Source organism: Manis pentadactyla, chromosome 1, assembly GCF_030020395.1.
Source record: "Manis pentadactyla isolate mManPen7 chromosome 1, mManPen7.hap1, whole genome shotgun sequence".
Lineage (NCBI taxonomy): Eukaryota > Metazoa > Chordata > Mammalia > Pholidota > Manidae > Manis > Manis pentadactyla.
Window position 1 is genome coordinate 201,339,502 of NC_080019.1, and position 22,204 is coordinate 201,361,705.

The 22,204-nt window shown below is 50.8% G+C and overlaps 1 protein-coding gene across 3 annotated transcripts in view; it reads right to left on the reverse strand.

The window, feature by feature from the left end:
* Window positions 1-22,204, reverse strand: part of NUP210 (nucleoporin 210) — a 114,861-nt gene that overhangs the window by 44,931 nt on the left and 47,726 nt on the right. For all 3 annotated transcript variants that reach the window (XM_036911497.2, XM_036911498.2, XM_036911500.2), the window contains exons 9-16: window positions 22,047-22,153; window positions 20,910-21,050; window positions 19,914-20,051; window positions 18,862-19,017; window positions 17,679-17,877; window positions 13,348-13,493; window positions 3,524-3,745; window positions 1,467-1,640 (exon numbers count right to left, since the gene is read on the reverse strand). In XM_036911497.2, coding sequence (XP_036767392.2) covers window positions 1,467-1,640; window positions 3,524-3,745; window positions 13,348-13,493; window positions 17,679-17,877; window positions 18,862-19,017; window positions 19,914-20,051; window positions 20,910-21,050; window positions 22,047-22,153 — 1,283 coding nt within the window. The remainder of the gene's footprint in view (window positions 1-1,466; window positions 1,641-3,523; window positions 3,746-13,347; window positions 13,494-17,678; window positions 17,878-18,861; window positions 19,018-19,913; window positions 20,052-20,909; window positions 21,051-22,046; window positions 22,154-22,204) is intronic.

Genomic DNA, 22,204 nt, shown 5'->3' on the forward strand with positions numbered 1-22,204 from the left:
AGGAGGCACTGAACTTGAAGCTGGGCAGATCTATGTTCTGCCTTTGGGAGCCTGCCCACCTCCAAGCCTCCTGGGCATATCCCCGAAGGGGGTGCAACCATCCTGGCCTTGAAGACAGTCCTGTGATGGCAACGAGGCACAGAGGCCAAAGTTCCCTGCTCATGTCATTGTTCTGAATACCATGTGGGCAGCAGGCACACAGAGACACTGGTCTGGCCTCAGGGCCTTTGCACATACTGTTCTACCTGCTTGGGGCACCCTCACCTCAGCCCTTCTCTGCTGGCATCTCCTGACTGTGGGGCCTGCAGTGGTATGTACCCTCCTCCACTGGTACCAGCCTTGCACCCTACCTTACCTTACTTCTTCCATGCACTTACCCACCTCTGACCAATCCTGTCTGTGGCATCTTGGTCTCCTGTCACCTCCATGGGTCAGGTACCTCACTAGCCCTGAGTATAACTGACCCTTGAACAGCTTGGGAATTAGAGGCACTGACTCCCACACAATCAAAAATCTGTGTACAACTTTTGATACCTTCAAAAGTTTTCTAACAGCCTATTGTTGGCAGAAAGCCCTACTGATAACATAACACGCTTGATTAACAAATATATTTTGTTATATGTATTATATATGGTATTCGTAAAGTAAGCTAGAGAAAAAATGTTTTTGGAAATTGTTGCAAACTTCCAAAAGATTTTCCAATAGATTTACTGAAAAGAATCCATGCAAGAATCAAACCGTGAAAAAAAAGAATCAAACCGTGTTATTCAAGTGTACTCTGTATCCGGAACCTAAAACTGACTGGCATAGAGGAGGCGCTCAACAAATAGACATTGAAGGCATGAGAGAAAAGAAGCCCAGTCTCCCACTCTGAGAAGGGGCTGCAGGCAGACACGGGCCACGAGGGTTCATGCTGCTGGCCCTGAACAGAGGGCTTCCGCATCCTCCACATCCAGTCATCTGGTCTCAGTGTCCTGGGGTGGAGACTGGCCACGAGCGCAAGGGGACCAGACCTATGGGTGTCACCTTACATCCCTGCTTGTCAGAGTAACCCCAAGTGACCATCTCCCATTCCCCACATTTACATTCAAAACACAGTCCCCTGCCCCCCTCCCCAGGGAGAATGCTGCAGCCTGTCCCCGTCCCCAGCAGCCCCGCCGTGACCACACACACACTGCCGCAGAGGACGGCTCCCACCTTAGCATCCTTGGTCACAGGAGGAAGCCAAGGGCCATGCAGAGAGGGGAGCTGAGTCTGGACCAGGGAAGCCCTACAGTCACTGCCACTGCCACCAAATACTGTGACTCCGGTGAGTCCCCCCACCTCTCCAGTTGGGCCCCCCGATATGTGAATCTCAGACAGCAGCACCCACCACACAGGGCTGGCTGAGTGTGGGGATCCAGCGGGGCAGCCCCGGACCGGGGCCGCCGCCACACGCACACCCTCCTGCCGGAGTGGCCACTCACCACCTGCTTGTTCTGCTGCAGGAGCGGGCACGACAGGTCCAGCTGGGGGCTGGCGTAGACAGGTGTCAGGGTGAGCCTGGAGGGCAGGGCACAGACGAACTTCACCACGGCGGGCTCCAGCGCAGGGAAGGGGTTGGTGACACTGGGCTTGTTCCCCACAGAGAGGGCGATGACCTGGTGGAACGGAAGCGGCAGTCAGACATCCCCGAGTTTGAGTCCTTGCTCCACTGCGAGCCTCGCCTGGCCACCGGGCTGCCTCGGACTCGGTGTGCTCCTCTGCAGAATGGGAATGATGATGGCCCCTGAATCAGGAAGATACAGAGGTCCAGGGACGTATGCACGGGCAGGGCTCTCTCAACATGCAGGAGACCTTCCGATGGGAGCCCCTAGTGCCCTCTACAAATGTCAGACACACCCACTGCCTGCTCCCTGACCCAGGGACGCCTGACTCGGGTCATGCCAAATGGCTTCCCAGGACCCTGTGCAAACCTCATGGCTGCATTAGCAAATTCACAAGCCCCTGAGTTTTCAGTGAGGAATCCACACAGACTTGAAAACATTCATCACAAGAAGGTGCAGGTATACGAGGGTGTGCACTGTCGGACTGAGGCCTGTGGGGATGGGCCAAGAAAGGGATTATGGTCACAGGTCCCCTCACTCCCTCCATCTTTCACAGAGAAGCTCAGCTGCCTGCTGCAGAGGTGAAAGTTAAAGAGGCGAGAAAAGCGAGGGAAAACTCATCTTTGCTTTCAGAGCTGGGACCTCAGCACTCAAGGCCAACCCGTAGTTTTATGAGCACCGTGGCTCATGGCATGGCCCGAGGGAGCACCAGAGGCCCCTCAAATGACACACCCCTTCTGAAGGACGAAATGGTCTGGGCCAGAAGTCCCTTACCCTTCTTGACCATGAGGCAGGACGAAGGGCTGGCTTTCTGCCCGACTTTCCCACGCTGACGCCCCAGGGAACTAAAGTACAGAGCACTGGAGGGGGGCTAACTCCTATCCTACAGCCCAGAGGGGACCCGGGGGACCCACACAAGCCAGGGATTGGACTTCTCTAACTTCATTCCCGACTGAGTTTATTCTTACCATGGTGTTATTATTATATGTTTATTTTTCTTAATCTTTAATGTTTATTTAAAATAAAAAAAAACAAAGCTAGTGGGAAGTAAGGCCTTTCACTGGGCATCTTCCTGCTTACACCCAGGCTGCCCCTTCATGGCAGCTTCTTGAGGGCACTCTGGGTGGCGTGCATGTGTGTTTCAACATTGCTTGACATTCTTTGCACTGTTACACAAGTGAAGATAATCGTCAATTCCCCAAAGAAATGGGCTCTCTCCTTTTTTTTCTTGATTCACACTAGCTTCCCACCTTGCTTTTCATTTCCCTGCTTTGGGGTACCCTGGGAACCAGGGGTATGTCCCTACGACAAGCAGAATGAGTACACAGCCCGAGCCCAGGATGGGGGACCCGGAGGGCAAGCTGCTGCTCCATCCGGCCGACTCCAGCCCTGCAGGGGTTCGGGTCATGATGTGCTCCATTGGGTCCACCAAGTCTCCTACCGTTTTTGGTTTTCAGCATTGAAAAAGACAACGATCAAGAGATTTTGCAGAAAAAAATACTTCCATCCTCAGCTTATCCTGAAACACCAAAAACATCTGCCAAACCTGGGCCTGAGGTCTCACTGATCCACGATGCCCGCCTGACCCTGGAGGCCTCTGACGTGACCCAAGCTCTCGTCCCACCTCCGACTTGGTGGTGGGGAATGCTGAAGCCCAGAGAGACCCTGGTAGTGGAAGGCAACCAGGACAGGCTAGCTCCATCAAAGCCAATGTGTATGGGGGCGGAGGGGTCTCAACTGCTGCACCATGTCCGACCTGCCTGTGTCTACTCCATCTTTGCACCTCATCGATCTTTGGTGTGCCTGGCTATGAAATGGGTACAGTGACAGCCACTATCTCTCAGGATTAGATAAAATGGTGCTGTGAGTACTCGGGGAATGTGGCTTTACACTCCTCTCTTGGGGCAAGGTGGGCCTGGGGGTGGCCACCCTCTCACCTGCTCGCCCAAGGCCCGGCAGGTCACGAGGATCCAATGTTGCTGGTAATTCCGGGAGGTTGAGGGCCCAAAGAGAGCCAGGCTGATGCTGTCCATGTCCTCAGAGGTGACATTCCGGAAGAACTTGGAAGGCTCGAGGACCCAGGGTCTGGGACCTCCTTCAAACAGCATCTCCTTTGAGGAGCCGAGGGTCACCAAGGCGACAGAGGAGGGGTCCACAGCCTGTGGGAGAAAAAGGTTGGTGTTCCTCTGGGAGACGTGTGCCCGGGAGGCCTTACGATGCTGCCGACTTGTCCTGTAGAGGTCAGGCAAGCCCTGGATCCTATCTGGAACTCGATCTGCTTGTGTGCAGCACGCCTAGGGTTCTTGTCAAGACCCAGAGGCATTAAGAGCACTCTGGGAAGAACCCTGTCCTCACTTAGATATACTGCCGGTGGGGAGTATAAACTGATCTGCCTCTTTTATAAAATAATCGGTGAAAGCCCTGAAAATACCCACAGCCCTTGACCTGGGAATCCCACATCTGGAATATAACCTAACAGTAGAATAGGAAGGAGAGAAACAAGTTCATGCACAAAGAGTTCATCGCTTTATTACTTATCACAGCGAATCACAAACAATCTAAAATCCACTACATGGGAGCTGGTTAAATAAACATGGTTATATCCATATAATAGGACCTTAGGTGAGCCCCTTATGAAGAGCTGGATACAAAACTGACCCTATGGTTTGACCACAACCATGTTTTTAGAAGCAGAAAACAATCCTAAGAAGAAATACATCCTAATAGACCCAAGGAAAAATTTCAAAGCATTTATAGGAAAGAATGTTTTGTAGTATTACACTGATGTGTTACATAGGACAGTTTTAACTCTAAATGGAGTTTGTACAAATTCCTATCTAAACAGAGGATCTAAATAGTTTAAGACTGGATTCCTCATCACTGCATTGCCATACCTGACAATCTGTATGGGGGATGCTGCTGAGAAGTCCTAGGGTTGAGGTGTTGGTGGTGATGACAGTGACTGGACAGACAGACAGCAGCAGTTCACCATCATAATGATCATCTCACACAGCAAGAAGCAATACAACACTAATATTTCTAACAACCACTGTGAAATTTTAAAGAAATCCAATAGAATCGCTCTTGCTGAACAGCAAACTTCTGTCACCTACATGGTTCTACCCAAGGAGTAAAACGTTTCATATTCATGATGCCACAGATGTCGCAGGTACAGCTGTAAGGGGGGTGGGTGGGAAGTTTATCTGGCAGAATGACATTTATACACTTTCTACAAAGTAAAATTTTCATATAAAATTCTTTTTTCCATGGAAAGTGATTTTCTTATAAAAACATGGGTAATTAAGTTTAAGGCATATCATATCAAAGAGTTGTGGAAGACAGTTAAACAATCACAATTCTTTTAAGTATCAACTTTAAAAGAACTGATGTTTTTCTGAATAATGGTAATCAGGGTAAACATTTTTCACCTAAGGTAGTATTTCATTTCATATTTTCAAGAAGATAGTGAGGTGGGTTGGTAGCAGGTCTCTCAACAGTGCTGAAGATAAGTTTTTCTGTCTCTAGTAACACGACCTTATGGATATAAATCTCAGTTAACTGGAGTATCTGTGGAATGTGTTTCACTAAAGATCAACCAGCAAACTCTCCATAGCAACCACTATAGAAAATACTTCTACCTTAAAAGTATGGTATGCCTGAGATAAGTGTTTTGATGTTCGAGGCATTTCAAATGCTTCAAGGACATTGCACTGAATGATTGTAACTGAAGGTAGACGTAGAAGGTTCAAGAAGCAGAACTGTTTGCTGATATGGGACATCCCCTGAAATTTTTTAAAAGCAGGTATCTATTATTCTTAAAAAAAAAAAAAAGAAACACAACCAACAACCAAGGGGAACAGACTACCAGGTCCTTGCTGACATAATCACTGATGGTTTGTTTCCTTTACCTTTGATTCCACTGCGTTTTCCACACTTCCTACAATGTATGAGCGAGCTTCAGGGGGGCAAGACTTTCTTCCCAGCCTCAAACAGCACCCGGCACATATAGGTGCTCAGTCATTGTTTGTTGAGAGAAAGAGTGACTAGTAAATCCTCAAAGTACCTGATACACAAAGGATGACTTAAATAACCTTTTACAAAGGAGTCTCATCTGCTCTCCCGGCCCAGGTTAACCGCTGTGCATAGGGTGTCGGGGCTGCCCCACCCAGCAGGGCAGGGACGGCACCTCCCGGAAGACATGGTTGCTTCACATGAGGAGACCCCCACCCACCGACACAGCTGGGGTGTGAAGAAGAAGGGGTTTCTTTGAAGGGCCCTGCAGCCCTGCTCCCTGACTGCTCGTGAGGGCTTGGCTGGTCCGCTCCATAGAGGGTCCCCCTGGGGTCGCCACCATGTCCTTACTTTTCGACCTGCTTCCCTGTTATTCCCTCCACAAGGTGCTAGAAAGCCCTACAACCCAGATCTGACACGAAACCTCTGCATTAAACTATTCTGTAGTGTCGGCTCTCCTCAGAAGCAGGGCCTGGCCAGCGTCCTACCCTGGTACTCGGGCTCTCTCAACCTGGCCCTTGCCGGGCTCTCTCCTCTTAGTCCCGCCTTCTGACCAGCCTGTCCCCAGCCCCTCAGAGGCTGCCCTGCTGCCCTTGACTCCCTGCCCACTTCCTTCTCCAAGGAGTCCCCAGAGACTCATCCTCTGGCCCTGCTTCCCTGGTGCCCACCACTCTCAAGGACACGACGTGGGTGGGAGTCTGGCCCCCTTCTCGGCCCTGAGACTCATCAGGAGTAGGGGGCCTGTTTCCCTCTGTATCTGCAGTGTGATCGCGACCATGAGAAATGAAAAACCATATAGGAAAAATAAAAATATTTTTTCAAAAGGCAGAGTGAATTACAAGTACACTAATAGGATTTCCCAGCTGTCTGATTAGCAAACATACAAAAGTGTGAGCACACACTCTGCTGGTGAGTCTGTAGAGAAACATGTACTCTCTGAAAAGAATTAATTAAATACTGTGTTTTTATTGGGATATAATTGACATATAGCATTATATTAGTTTTAGGTATATGATAATGGCTCGATACTTGTATGTGCACAAAATGATCACCACAGTAAGTCTAGTTGGCATCCATCGCCATACATAGTCACAGATTTTTTTCTTTTGATGAGAACTTTTAAGATGCACTCTCTAAGCAACTTTCAAATCTACAATACAGTATTATTGAGAAATGTGTTCTCTTGTACCCTAGTGAGGTGGAAAAAAGGTGCAACCCTGACGGAAGGGACTCTGGTAATATTTACTAGAATTACAGACATATTTGGCCTTTGTCCAACCAATATTCCTTCTAGGAATGGACTCTGAAGATACATCAATTCCATGAATATATAAAACATAGGCACAAAGCTATGTATTGCAGTGCTTCTCTTACGAGCAAAAGCTTGGAAATAGCCCAAACACCCATTGGCTAAGTAAACTGTGATCTGTCCATACGATGGAAGACCAAAGACCTTTCTGAGCACATATGGAGAGATTCCTAGGTTAATTTATCAAGTAAAAAGCAGGGTGCAGAACAGAATTTATGCTCTATTACCTTTTGAGTAAGAGAGGAAAGGGCAGGGTATAACTTTTATAAAAAGAAACACTGAAAGGAAAAACCAAAAACTAATCAAAATTGTTATTGATGAGGGACAGAAAGAAGAGTGATGAAAGCCGGATTTCGGAGGACACTGTTTAGTATGTTTTAACTTTGCAACCACATAAACTTACCTATAGCAAAAAATAAAATAAAATTAAGAAAAACTCAAAAACAAAAAGCAACTCCTAACACTGAGAAGAAACAGATAGAGATAAATCTAAATCTGACAGATTAATCAACTCAATGCTGCAATACCCAAGCGCACACCAGTCTCCTATTCTTAGACTAAACGATCCTTAACCTCTCACAAGTCCCAGCATCTTTTAGACCAAGAGTTGCAGATACTGTTACTCTGATTGTGTGGTAACAGCTGCTGCGGGTGGGGGTGGGAGAGCTCCATGGAGTGGCTCCTAAGGCCGAATCAGCACTTGGCAATGAAGGGTGTCAGGATCGATTAGCAATGTCTGCTGTGGGCACAGCACAGGATACATGGAGGTGCCATGCCTGCCTCAGACAGGTCCGCAAGGGCAGAGGCCACTTCTAATTCAGAACAGCCTATGTGCTGGGAGCGTGGAGGGTGCTGTCAACACACATCGAGTGAGTCCTTGACAGTTTTTATATATCCAGAACATACAGAGTACCTGACAGTTATTTCCAGGTCCTGCCTTCCCCAGCCCTGCTCATCTGCACTCTTGAAAGTCCGGAGTGTTCATGCTGCTGAGGGCAAACATCCAGTCTCAGGCCCCTGTGCAGGTAGGGTCTAGAATGCCTGGATGGGATGTCATGAGCCCGGGCTCAGACAAACCATCCCCAGATGGTGCCAGCCTCTTGCTCCTCCCATTCTGGCCCAACACGGGGGACTTCCACTGCAGTGTGCCAGCCTGATGACACAGATATCTCCTGGGACTGAGGGCTATGCTGACCCACTCATCAGGGCCTGACTCTCTGCTCAGCTGTTCCCATGCCCGCACCCCCCATGGGGGCTGGATCCTAATCCCCCAACTGCCAATAGGCTGAAGTCATTGCAGTAACAGAACAATAACCAGCTGGCTGTCACCCACAGGCCTGGACCTGGAGCAGTGCCCCAGCCAGCTACCACGTCAGTATGGAGGAGGAATCTCACCTGAGCAACGATGTTAAATTAAGATGCACAAACCCTCGAGGACAGGGCTGGGGTCAAGGTGCTGATCTGCTGAGGCCGAGGGGGCACAGCATCTCTTGGTTGGGTACTTACATTAAACCCTTAGCAAAGAAAGGCTATCGTTTGTCAATGAGAATTCTGTCCTTATGACCTTTTTTTTTGTAATTATGAACTCTTGCTTGAATTTGCTCTGTTATAACTCTCAGGCATCCCTCCTGCACAAGTGCCCAGGTGTGTACCCACACACACAATTCCCAGGAGCTTGGGCACCCCCACGAAACCTACGTGCAGACTCTACCTTGCTACATGCCCAGGTTTTGAAACCATCCAAATGGCCCTTTCCTCAGAGCCACTGGCTTCTCCTCCCTGGAGCTCCCTATCTCAAGACAGTTACATGGCCTGCTCCTCCACGTCACTCAGGCCTCTGCTCAAATGTCACTCCTCGGAGAGGCCTTCTCTGGCCCTCTATCTAGGCAGGACCTCCCACCACTTGTCACCTCCTCTCCCGGCTCCACCGCCTTCTCACTGCCTGCCACCACTTTCTATGTGTTCATCTGTGCGACTGTTTCTCTGTCCCCACTGTAATGAGGCTGTCACTTGTTGGATAAATGACCTTAAGCAAGTTAACCTCTACAAGGTTCAGTCTCCCCACCCTGTAAAAGGGATGTGAGGACAACTCCTGCCTGATGCCGTTGTTGTAGATTCAAGGGAGCATGAATGGAAGCCTGAGCACATGTCCAGCACATGCTCAATAAATGACTCCTGCTGTTACCAATTATTAACTGGCATCCCATTTTACATATGGAAGCATGAGCCAAAGCAAAGCAAAGCAGTTCGTCCAAGTTGACCCAGCCAGCGGACCCGGGTCTGCTCCAACTCCAGATGCCCTGATCTTGTCCGTGTCTCAGGGCCACACCAGCACAACTCCGCTAGTGATGAAGCAGGTCACTGCAGACCATGCCAAAGTACTTTTTCACGACCAGCCCAAAGGGAAAGATAGTGCAAAGGCACCACATGTCCTCTGATTAACAGCTGGCAAATCATGTCACCTTCACGTGGAATTCTCTTCCCAGTCAGGCATAAAAGTGCGACAGAATCCTGTGCCAAGGAGATAAGTTAATATCCAACACAGCTCATAATGACAGATGCTCATAAATCGTTCAGGCCCCTCAGTGGGTATCAAGTGCAGATGTTCATATGGGCAAAGCCAGAGAAGAGAGAACATATGCCCCTCAGACTAGACCCTCTCCTCTCTGGGCCTGTTTTCCTAGTTTGCAAAATAGGATAGTGGGTCTGATCATCAGAAGACCCTTAGTGCTGGCAGTCGACGTTTCGAGATAACGGAAGACACACAGCCCTTTGCAGGGAGACTCCCACTTGGTCTAGGATCAAGAGGGGGGGGGAGGGGGGTCGGAGGTTAAGGCCCCACTGCACTTGGGTAGCTCAGAGGCTCCAGAGTCCATGCATTCAGTCTGCACTGACACTGGCGGAATGGGAAGCCAGGTGGGATCCCCAGACCCAGGCCCCAGACTGCAGGTGGGTCCAGGCATTCCAAATCCCTGCAGCAGACAAAGACACGGGGGTGCTGGCTGCAGAGGGAATTAGCTAACTGGCAACTGCAAACCCTCCTTGGTCCAAGGAGACAGGAGGTTCCATGCAGTCAACAGGCAAGACTAAGCAGCACCTGCAAAATCTGGAGAAGTCTTACATGAGGACCTGATTTTGTCGCTCCCTGACCTTCACCAGCTGTCCACTGCTGGATGAGAATATCCAACTCCTGACCTGGCATTCATAAGCTCCTTGATCTGACCCAGGGAAACTCCGTAGCCTCCTAGCTCACCCTGAAACACATCACACTACTTCCAGCATCCCTCCAGCAGAGCTTCCTGCCTCCATTCCCTCCTCCTCTGTGTTCATCTGTGACCTGTTACCCCTGGGATTCTCTGTTGCCTCAACTATGCTCACTGCAACTGTCTGAGCATCTGCAGTCCCCTAGGGCACACAGTGTGAGACTTCTCACTAGATCTGTCTCCCCGGCTGGGCCTTGTACAACGAAGTGTCCGGCACTGTCTGCAGAGTCACCTGATGAGTGAGTAGTCCAGCCAACACATTGTAGCAATGACTGTTAGCTGTCTTCCCCATTTCCACACTCCCTCTTCCTTAGAGAAAGAACCCCCATTTTACTAAGGTAATAAATGGTCCAGCCAGAATATTCCCATCCTCTCTTGCAGGTAGGTGTGGCCAATGGATTAAGTTCTGGTCAATGAGATGCAGATGGCAACTCTCTTTTAAACTTCTGACAAGTCTGCTATAGGAAACTAACTCAGCTGAGTGATGAGCTTTCCTCTTCTGGCTATGTGGAATGCAGATGTGATGGGTGGAGCTCCAACAGCTCTTTCAGACCATGAGGCAACTTTGAGGCTAAAAGCCACATACCAGGATGACGAAGCAGAAAGGTGGAAACCTGGGTCTCTGATGACTATGGAGCTGACACACTAGTCCCATGTGAAGCCTCTCATGTGAAAGAAAAATGAAATCTCCACTGGTTAAGCCCCTGTTTTTTACTCACAAATAAGCCTGATCTTAATTGATATCAAGGCAGAATAAATATGAAGAGAAGAGACCCATATCCTTCACAATTTCTCCAGCCAGGAAGCCACCTTGACTGGGGGCATGCCTGCCTCATCTTCACCCTTAATCCAACTCTAGGATAGTGAACTCAATCACTGGCCTCTGATGCATTTGCCAAACACCCAGATAATCACAAAGTCTAGTCATTCAGAGCAAACCCCCAGGAGGGGCCCGAAGAGCCTCCTCCCCAGGTCCTAGAGAAATGCTCCACTTGGGGAAGGCTGTGGCAGGGCTCCCTCAAGAATGACTCCTGCCATCTCTGAGCCCTCTCACCCCGTCCAGTGATCAGTGAAGGGATCTTGATGTCCCCATTGTCAATTGCCACCCTCATTATCACCCTTTCATACTTTTTTTTTCTGGCATGCATATACAAAATACATTGCTTATTTGGCTTATTCACTGTCTGTCTGTACTTCTGGCTTTGCCAGAATGTCCATGCATGAGGAAAAGGATGTCTGTGTGTTTTTTGCCCTGTCCTAGCCCTGAGGTTCAGAGCAGGGATGGGCACAGAGCAGGTATTCAGAGATGTTTTGGACTGGGGTGGGGGTTGGGGGGGTTTGGGTGGTCAGGAGACCTTGGTTTCAGTCCTAGACACATTTTCCCATTCATTCATTCTAAATAAAACAAGCACTACCATATGATCTACCAATTGTATTTTGGGGAATTTATCCAAAAGAAATGAAAGCACGAAATAAAAAAGATATCTGCACCCCCATGTTCACTGCAGCATTATCTACAAAAGCCAACACGTGGAGGCAACCTAAGTGCCCACCACTGGATGAATGGATAAAGAAAATGTGATACACACACACACACACACACACACACACACACACACTCTAGAATATTATTCAGCCAAAAAAAAAGGAAATCCTACCATTTGTGACAACATGGATGGATCTTGAGGACATTATGCTCAAAAATGAGTGAAACAAGTCAAAGACAAATACTATATGATCTCACTTATTTGTGAAATCTAAAACAATCAATCAAACCAACCAACCAAGATCACAGATGTAGAGCACAGATTGGTGGTTACCAGAGACTGGGGATGGGAGGAGGCAAAATTAGTGGAAGGAGTCAAAAGGTACAAACCTCTATTTATAAAATAAATTAAGTCATGGCAATGCAATGTACAGCATGGTAACTACAGCTAACAACACTGTATTGCATATTTGAAAGTTGTAAGACAGCAAATCTTAGTAAGTTCTCAACATGAGAAAAAAATGTATGGTGACGGATATTAACTAGACTTCCTGGGGCCATCATTTTGCAGTATATACAAATATCGGATCATTATTTTACACACCTGAAATGAATATAATGTTGTACGTCAGTTATACCTCAAGAAAACCCAACCACCACCACCCTCCCTCCTGGCTGCCATCTGCTCTCTAACAGGCACTGTGCCCAGGGCTGGGGGCTCAGAGATGAAAGATTCTAATGTCACTGGGCTTGCTTCTACTGGGTGAGAGGGAGAAGGAACCACGTTGTCACAGCCCAGGGGGCAGAGCTGTCCTCCAGGTGGATGCCAGCTGTCAGGGAATTCAGGCGTTGACAGGCCGGCTGGGGAGCTGGCGGGAGGCTCCCCGGGGCTCCCAAGATAAGCTCTCCCTGAAGGAGGAGCCAACCACCCTCTCTGGGCCTCCTGGGTGACAGGCAGGGTTCCAGCCAAGTGAGTAACGAGTATGTTCCCCATCCTGCTGCGTAGCAGCCACTGTGGGAGGCCTTCACAACTGCCTTGGAGGATGTCCAATTCTTTTTTATTTGCATTTAATGACCAGCCCTTATTGAGTGCTCACTGCCTCGCAGACACTGTTCTAGGTCTATTTTGTTCATGAGCTTAGCCAATCCTCACCACAACCCTATGACTGAGGTGTTGTGTTAGTGCCATTTTGCAGGCAGGGAAACAGAGGCCTAGAGAAATTAAATTAGTCAAAGTCACAGAGTTGGTGTCAGACCTGGATTCCAGTGCGGAAGCTGGTGTCACAGCTGAGGCCCGGAGCTCTGAGCCAGGCATGTTCTAACTGCCTCCCACCACAGACAGACAAAGAGGGACCTGATGTCAGGGAGTGGCAGGGTCTGGACCTAACGCAGGTCCCCAAAAGCCCCAGCATCTGTATAACACGCCAGGGCCACTGTCCCCATTCTACCCTCTGTGGTGCCCTGCAGGGTAACTCAGGTGGACCAGAAGCTCCCATCCTGACCCCTGTGAGAAGAAGTCCATCCACAGGGATGTCAGTGACACTGCCTGCCATTATGACCCTTCTATGTACTTTCTGACTTAAGCTCAAAAATCACAGGGAGAGGTTACTGTGCCCAAAACTATTCTGACCAATCAGGGTTTCAACACAAATTTGCCAGGGGAGGAAGTGGATGGCGGGGGCTCCAGCTCACCTTGAGGAGCAGGTAGGCAGCGATGGTGATCCGGGCGCTCAGGTGGGTGTGGCCATGTCTGTAGCTCACCTGGAGCGTGGTGTACCCCTGGGCCTCAGCTCTCACCTTGACACCGCTGCAGTGCTCAGCCCCTGGCTGCAGCCTGCCTACAAGAGCAGGAGAACCCAAGAGTCACCACGGACTCACCTTTGCCAGGAAACATGTGATGGGCTCCTTTCATTCTGGGTTTGATACATGACCTGATTTCAACTTAAAAACTTTAAGTGTAATCCCCATACCAAAAAGTACTCTTATCCTAAGCATACAATTTACAATGATTTTTTTTCCCCCTACAAAGTGAACATGCTCTGTGCATCCAGAACAGGGATCAACAAACAGTATGACCTGCACCCCCAACCTCCTATGGGCCCTTCCAGTCACCAGCACCCCCTAAAGGAAAATGAGTGTTTACTGACTTCTAAGCACAGCTTACTTAAGCTTCTATATTTTATACAGAGGGACCCACTGGGCATTAACTCCTTTGCATTTGCCCTCCTCAACTTAGCACTAGTAGTGAGTTCCCTCCTTATTTTTTTCACACTGTAGATCTTTTATCCACATCCATGTGTATTACATCACTGCGTAAAGAGACCACAGTAGACTTCTCCACACTGCAGCCCAGGCTCCATCCCAGGCAACCCCCACCACAGCCCCCAAGAGCCAGTCACTGTACCATTCTGATTTTTCCCACCAGTTTAGTTTTATTTTTTTTTTAAATAATAGTTGTATTGAGATATGACTCATATACCACCGAGTTGCCCACTTAAAGCACACATGATTCAAGTAGTTTTCAACATAAGAGGGGTGTGTGACGATTGCCACTAATTTTAGGACATGTCATCCCCAAAAGGAACCATATCCACCACCACTCCCCTGCCCCGCCCCCAATCCCTGGCAGCCACGCCCCCACTTGGGGTCTCAGTGTAGATGAGGTTTGCCTCACGCGTCACATCAGGGAAGTGCACCCTGTCTGCCCTGTTTCATGCAGCATGTTTCTGAAATTCATCTGAGCTGCTGCAGGATCAGTAGCTGGCTCCTTTTATTGCTGAGAAGAATTCCATTCCAAGGATGTTCCACAGTTTGTCCAGTCACCAGCGGATGGGCATCTGGGTTGTTTCCAATTTGGGGAGATTAGGACTAGAGGTGTTGTAGACAATCATGTACAATCTCTATACTCTTGGGACACGTTTCAATCCATGCTGGTTTGCCAATGGCCACCACTGTGGCCCTGGGCAGAAGTCCCTACACCACGAAGAAGAAGGGGCCACCGAGTCCACAGGCAGAGCGCATGAGCTCCTGAAAACTACATCTCTGCCAAATGGACCTGTTTGTGTTCAGCTACACAGATAAAACAAACAGGGCAATGACAGGTCTGAGCCTGGACCCTGCTGGCTGCCAGTAGGGTACAGAGGGTCTGGCCAAACATTTTTCTGGACACGGCCCTGAATTATGCGACAGGGAGCTGCACCCTCCGCACAGCTGGGAAGAGGAGCTGAAGAATGGGAGCCCTCGGGTCACACTGGCTCCAGCGGCATGACAGAGAAGCTTCCTGAAACACAGTGCATCCCCCTGCACCCCAGCCAGTGCTCCCTGAGTGCCGGGCTCCCCACATCACGCAGCCCCAGCCCTGCAGTGGGAGGCCCCAGCCCTATCTGGGGCGGGACTTGAAGCATGTCCCACCCTTTCTCATCTCCAGCCTCTGACATACCCTTAGAACTCTTCCCCCATATCTTCCCCATCTCATCCCTCAGGTCTCAGCTATCGCTTCTCTAAGCAGGCTTCCCAGACACCCCCAAACTGGCTTAGGCACCCATCTTCTGTGTGTCTCTTCTGGGGAGCGTGCTTGGACATGCCTGTGCGGTGCACACCCGGGAGTGGGGCAGCACTCAGGGTGCCTGTGCTCACCCTGCCTCGCCCCAGGGCACTGGCTGCTGCACTCCGTCCCAGGCATGGTAACTGGCTGCTGAACTGTCTCTCTTGCTAGGCCACCAGGACAGTGAAGCTGAGACCACGCCTCTCGTGTTTACCAAGGAACCCCCAGAGCACAGCACTTAGGAGGCGCTCAGGGACCAGAAAGCTAAAACCAGCTGAGGCTGGCAGCATTGAAGGGGCCAGGGTGGGGCAGGAGCTCAGGTGCTGCCACCCCCAGGCAGTGAGCCTGGCCCAGCCAGAAGCCCTGGGGAGAGATTCACAGTACTGCCCACAAGCCAAGTGGCTTTCCCAGGGGGCGTCAACAATCAGGATGAGGCAGAAATGAGATCCCAGCAGCTAACTTCAGTAGGAAGAGGAGGGAGCCCCAAAATGACTCAGCTGGTGCTGGGAAGGGGGCAGGTCTGGGGCCAGGGCTGCGAGGGAACCTGGGATTGCCCCTTCCCATGAACTATGACCCGAGTCCCCTCACGTGTGCCCTCAACTTGAGCAAGCTCAAGGACCCGCACCTGAGAGGCAGAGAGACGGAGACAGAAAAGGGAACCACTAGCCTGATGTAGGGGTCACATCTGCCCCCAGGCATCTGTCCCATGAGCCTCCAGTGCCCAGAACAGGGGTCACTCAATGTGCTGGCCACCCAGTCTGAAGTCACACTGGCTTCCAGGTCACCAGAATTTCTCTGCCCTGGCTGGGCTCCAGGTGGTAAGTTACACATTTCTCATATAACCTGGGCCCCACACATGAGCCTTCACAAAGCTGCATATTCTTTACACTGAGACATTTAAGGAGCCTTCTAAGGGAAACTGTGACACCACAGGACTTCTGTCTTTAATACTGTCTTAGAACCAAACTTCCTTGTGAAGGACATTCATTTATAACCCTCACAGCAGGTGAGGGGCTAGTATCCCCATTTTATGCATGAAGAACCCAAGGCTCAGAGAGGTTGGGCAACTTGCCCAACATTGCACAGCCAGTACATGGAAGAAACGGGATTCCAAACCATTCTTTATTTCTGGGACCTCCTGGATGCTGATTTGGTACCTGGGTGTAACCTACAGACACCCCTCCAGGACACAGGTTTTGGGGTGGTGCAGGAGGCCTGGGCTCCTCTCCTGTCATTACCGGTCCTCTCTCTCCTGCATGCTGATGTCTTCCTCCATTCTGAATAGCTGCCTCACTGAGGACACATCAGATTTTATAAAGCTCAGTTTCTGGACAGTCAGAGAAGACACAGCAGAGCCTCCAGGCAAGGAGGCGAATGTGGTTTGCCTGGTGATGTTTCAGACAATGGCTCATTCCTCTGCATGGCCGCCTGTTCAAACAGCTCCACGGAACCACAAGCACAGCAGTGGCGTGTAGAGCCGCTTGGCGCCCAAGGCAATTCTACAGACACCTCAGCTAATTAAGCTTCCTGCACCATGCCAGGAGCAAGTCGTCACTCCTCTGCTCAAAAACCGTCAGTGGCTCCCCACTGCCTGGACGCTGAGGTCTGAGCCCTCTGTGATTCACAACTGAACAGGGTCCCATTCCAGAACCACTGTGTGTGCCCACGCCCCAGGGACAAGTCCACCTCTGGGCCCCCGATGCTGTTCCTTGTTATTTCTAGCCCCTGTCCAAATCTTACTCCTCCCCTGATGGCTATTCAGTCCCTGATTTTCTTCATCTGCAAATTGGAGCTGAATCCCTGGGAGGCCCCCTGGGCAGCCGCATTTCTCATGGGACGAAGGTTCCAGGGTCAGCATCAGACACACCAAGACCTGGAGCACATCCCGCCGCGTGACCTTGGGCAGCTACAAGTCAGAGTCTCCTCATCTGACATTTCGTCCAAACACAGCTCCTCCTCCCACGGTGGCTGTGAGGCCTCATGAGGTCACACACACAAAGTGCTTACCCTGTGCCTGGCAGGGTTGGCACTCCATAAACTAACTGCCCCTGCCACCATCACTACCTGTGTTACCATCAAAACCCTGCAGGGATGCTGAAGAGTTAAGGTTAGACTGCATGGTGGTTGGGGCTCTAGAGATGCGGACGTAACACGTCACAAAGGCATCACAGTTCTGTCGCTAGCCAAAACCCATCCACAGTGTATTCGAAACACCTACTGCCTTCCAGGCATTGCAATGGGCACTGTGACACGAGGTTCTGTTTAGGATGACACCCATTTTTGAGATGTGGAAACCGAAGCTCAGACAGCTGTGTGACGAGGTGGGTCACATGGTGGGCAAGACCCAGACTAGACCATTGCTGACGCCACTCCTTATGCTGTGACTACCACCTGCCCCCACCTCACACCCTCCGTGTAGGAATGTGGGGCAGCCCATGTTGACAGGCCAGGCAATGCCTGTACACTAGTGCCAGCTTACCTGGGAGGGGCTGGAACACGCCCTGGTTCTCCACCTCAACCACCAAATCGAAATGGGAGCAGTCGCTCAGGGTGACCACCTCGCCAGCCCCACCAGGCATGAGGCCATTGATCCTCAAGGGCAGCTCCAGGGTCTGGCCCACACGTGCCTCCACCTGGCACGGGGTGAACTCCATGCCGCTGGGCTCGGTCACATATACCTGCAGACGGGACATGGGCTGGGTCACCTGGCTTTGGGCTGAGCAACCGGATGAAAGGAGGCGTTTACTCAGATGAAGAAGCTTGGCAGGAGTGGGGCAAGGCAGTCACAGTTTATCCAAATATTTGATAATTATGCTCTGGCTAAAGGGTCTTGGATACAACGCTCTTTATGTGAGACTTAGATCAATCTTTAGATAAGGGTGTGTGTGCGTGCACACACGTGCACGAGCCTATGTGGATCATGATAAAAAGACTAGAATATCCTATCCATCAATGTTCCAAATAATGTAAGAGAAGGTAGAGACTGGACACACTATGTACAGAGCTTTCATATCTGTCCTAAATGAAGTAATAGAAGGGGCTGAAGTCAGGGTCAGGTGGCCAGGTCACGTGGGGCTGGAGAGGCTCAGCTGCAGGTGACCACTCCCACCTGCCGCCTTTGCTAAGTGAGTTGTTCCCATATCATTAGGGGTCAAAAGCCAGGTGTAGGGCCCCCCCATGCAGGGAACTACTGATTGTACCTGAACAGGACTCAGAGAAAGGGAGTCAGCGCCAGGTGTCTTGGAGTCTAGAGGCTTCCCTTTCACTGTGAACTTACCACCCAACATCAGTGGCCCTTCTAATTTGGAGATTCATAGCTTTCAAGCCTGGGGAATTTTCCAGAACGACTCCTTTACCTGTGTCTTCTCTGTTCTCTGGTCCCCCTTCCAGAAACCCCAGCTATGCTGACCTTGGTGCTTCTGGTCCCATCCCCTGCCTGGGGTAGGATGTCATGACCATTTCTCCGATATGGTTAGGAGCTCTCTAGGGCAGAGCTGGGGCCTGGTCCCCCACCCCCTTGCCCACTGCTGAAACCAACTACAAGACCAAAGGCTACAGGGTGCTTATGAATTAATTTAAACCTGTGGGTTGGTTAAGAGGGAGTGGCTGGAGACCACCATCATGAGCCCCTAGGCTGTCCCGGCCCCTGAGGGCTCGCTCACCTTCATCTCACCAAAATGTAGTGGGTTCTGCACATCATGTGCCTGGATCACGCTGAGCCCAGTGTCACTGCCCGTGGTCATCACACCCTTGACCGTGACCGTGGCAACCACTTGGCTTGATGAAGACCAGCTGAAGTTTCCACTCCCGCCATGGGCCTAAAGAAGAAAACCATCATCAGACCAACCTACCTGCCCTGTCTGTGTGTCTCTGTCTCTCACACACACATACTCACTCACTCACTCTCTCTCATGTAGTCAGCATCCTCCCACTGCATGGAAAAGCATGGCGTCAGCCAACATCTGGCTAGGAAGCTGCCTCCTCCCCTTGCTGTCTCCACCCCATCTCATTTCTGGTCCTCATATTCTGGGGACCTTGTGGCTGACATACACATACGTATACACCGATGACAGTAGCCCAGAACCCGGGGGCACCTCCCAATGCTTGTGCTGAAGTAAAAGACCCTGGGCCATAGCACCAGGTGCAAGATGTCTGCCATTAAATAAATGACAGTCTAGCAGCTTTCCCAGTCAGAGGCCACCACCCAGAGCCTGAGAGGGGCCAGGATGACGACACATCTGAGTGAATGGGCCAGGGGTCGCATTGCACAGACAGGACACCTGTCATCACTGCCATGGAGACAGCAGGGATTGATGGGGACTCAAGCCCAGTGGGAGTTGGTGCCTGCCGACTAACGCCAGGGAGGCACATGACTATCAAAGCCCAAGAACACCTGATAGGTGCCTGAGTTGGAGACATTTCCCCATTAAATTCCAAATTTTTCTCTAAGGATATTCACTCTGCTTCCAGAAAACAATAACTTTTTACCAAAATAAATGCATGTGGAAGTTAAATCTGCATTCCAGGCTTTCTTTACTGTTATCTCTTTTATGTTTTTCCAGTTTTTCCTGATTACCATACACTGCTGAAATGGAAACCTTAGAAAATACAGAAAGCATAAGACTCTGATTTTAAATCCTCTCCAACCACTAGAAGGAACAGAATGGACAAAAGGCCCAATCCTATGGAAACACCCAAAGGGTCTCACAATTACCTTTATTGTGTACTGATAGGCGCCTGTCTTTGGTTGCCACGGAAACGTCAGGATGCTGGGATAGAGGGTGATGGGGATGTGAATTTCCACCTCCTGCTGGTTCCACACAGGCACCCGTAACGTGTGGACCCCTCCATCCTACAAGGAAGTAGGGACACTGCACGTCACTGACAACCAGGTCGTCAGCAGTTTTCCCAGTCAGGCAGATCCCCACCCCTTCCCAGGGACCTGGTCACAAGGGTAGACTTTGTGACTGAGGGAGAGGGAAGGAGATGCCAGAGACCCTGCAACCTGTCGGTCTCCATGGAGACGCTTTCCCTGCTCTGTAACAGCCTGCAAGGAAAGGCCGCCTGCCTTCATCCTCTCAGCAGCCCCGATGGGATGGAAGTGGTCACCCTGCTTTACAAATGGGGAAACTGAAGCAAGGGGCACTAATGCAACTCATCCAAAGCCCCAGAGCTGGAGCGGCAGGCTCGCTAGGGATTGTTGTCTGGTTCCCAGACCACTTCCTCCTGTAGCCTCTTACAGGTCCAGGAGAGGTTTTGTGCAGGGGAGGAAGATGAGAACATCCAAATCAATTTTCCAATCAGTAAATAACTGCCCCCACCTAGAATTGAATGGCCTTTAAATATGGGGTGGAGGGATAAGAAAAACTGAAGGACCAGAGAAGTCAAAACAGCCCAAGGGATGCTCGTGGCTCCTGGCTGGCAAACTCCTGGACACACGGCCCAACACTGTTTCCCAATGAGAGTTTCTAGCTCCAATCCCAGAAGGCGCAGGCTCACCTTTACAGGGGCTGGCAAAGGGCACAGGAAGTGGGGATCCAGTGTGGGGACAGAAGACAGGGAGAGCCCAGACACCTTCCGTGAGCCCCAAGCAGGAGCACCCCACAGGCACCCAAGCGGGCAGCATACCGGGGAGAGCTCACGCTCAGCTGGGGTGGACACTTCTGCCAGACGAGTGCCTAGGGGACAGTTGCGGGGGTCGCCAACTTGCCTGGTCCACCACGGAAGTGAGAGCTGCCTCGATGGCCGTCTGGCCCCTCTTTGTTGCCCTGACGTGATGGTACGACCCATTCTGGGAAGAAGCCAGCACCTCAAAGAACTCAGGAGGAAGCATGGTTTCAATGCGGATGTTCTAGAATGCGAGGCAGGAGGATCAGAGAAAAGTGTTTCTGTGACAGCTCAGCAAAGTCAGTGTCGGAAAGAGAAACAGGACCCACAGGTGTGGCCAGGACAAGCCCAGGGGCCTTCAAAGCCATCAGACAGCCTGGACGAGGTCCTGGACCTCAGCTCTGTCCTTTGACCCCTCACTGCATGACCCAATGGCCTGGGCCCTTGTGGTTGCCTGTGTGCCCCTCAGGGAAGTCTGAAGCCAACTGCTGGCTTTCTCAGACTAAGAGGTCCCAACCAGGAAATTACCAAATACAAAAAAAAATACATGAAAAGCCCCTAGCGCTAGCTTCCCAAACAGTAATCAACCACATTTCTGTTTCAAAACATGAGGAAAACAATCACTTCTGCAAAGCATCCAAAGAGGGAACCTCGTCTCCTTCTAAAATCGCAGACTCCACCAGGAAAATCAGGGATGTTCTACCAGTGATCCTGGGAAAGTCTCAAAGGGGACCAACAAGGGCCGAGATGCCTCTCCATCTGCCCTTTGGTCTGAAGCTCCCTTCCAGAGCCAGAAAGCTACCCGTGGTTGGCCTCAGTCACGTGGGGCCTCTGGAGAGTGATAGGCGTTCCTGACCCTGCAGGGAGAAGGTCATGAAGTGCCCCCAAAGCTCTGCAGAGCAGAGAATGACGGATTCTCAGCACTGTGAAGTCCCCAGGTTAACAGGAAGGTAGCGGGGGGCCGCTGGCTGGCACGGCCCATCACCACCTCCCAGAACCCTGCTGCCTGTGGCCTCTGCTCCCTGCTCCAGCCCTGCCAGGAGTAGGGCTGCCGTGTGCAGACCCACAGGCTTCCAGGGTCTTGAGATGCCCTGGGAATCCCACAGTAGTGTCTCCCATGGACCCAGCAGCACCCAAACTCATGGGAGCCCCTGCTGCTTCAGGGGTTGCTCACAGGGCAGCTGCCCCGGGGGGACACTTTCCACTTTGCCACCCAGCAGGGTCTGACGCAGGGACTCACATCCGACAGGAAGACCTTGTTGCCGGACTTGTCAAGCACTTCGGTGGTGATTTCATACAGGCGGCCAGTCTCGAGCACCCACCTGCCACCAGGGTGGACTGTGAACCCTAGAAAACAGGCAAGAAGCAGAGCCCAACCACTCAGGCCACAGGGGCATG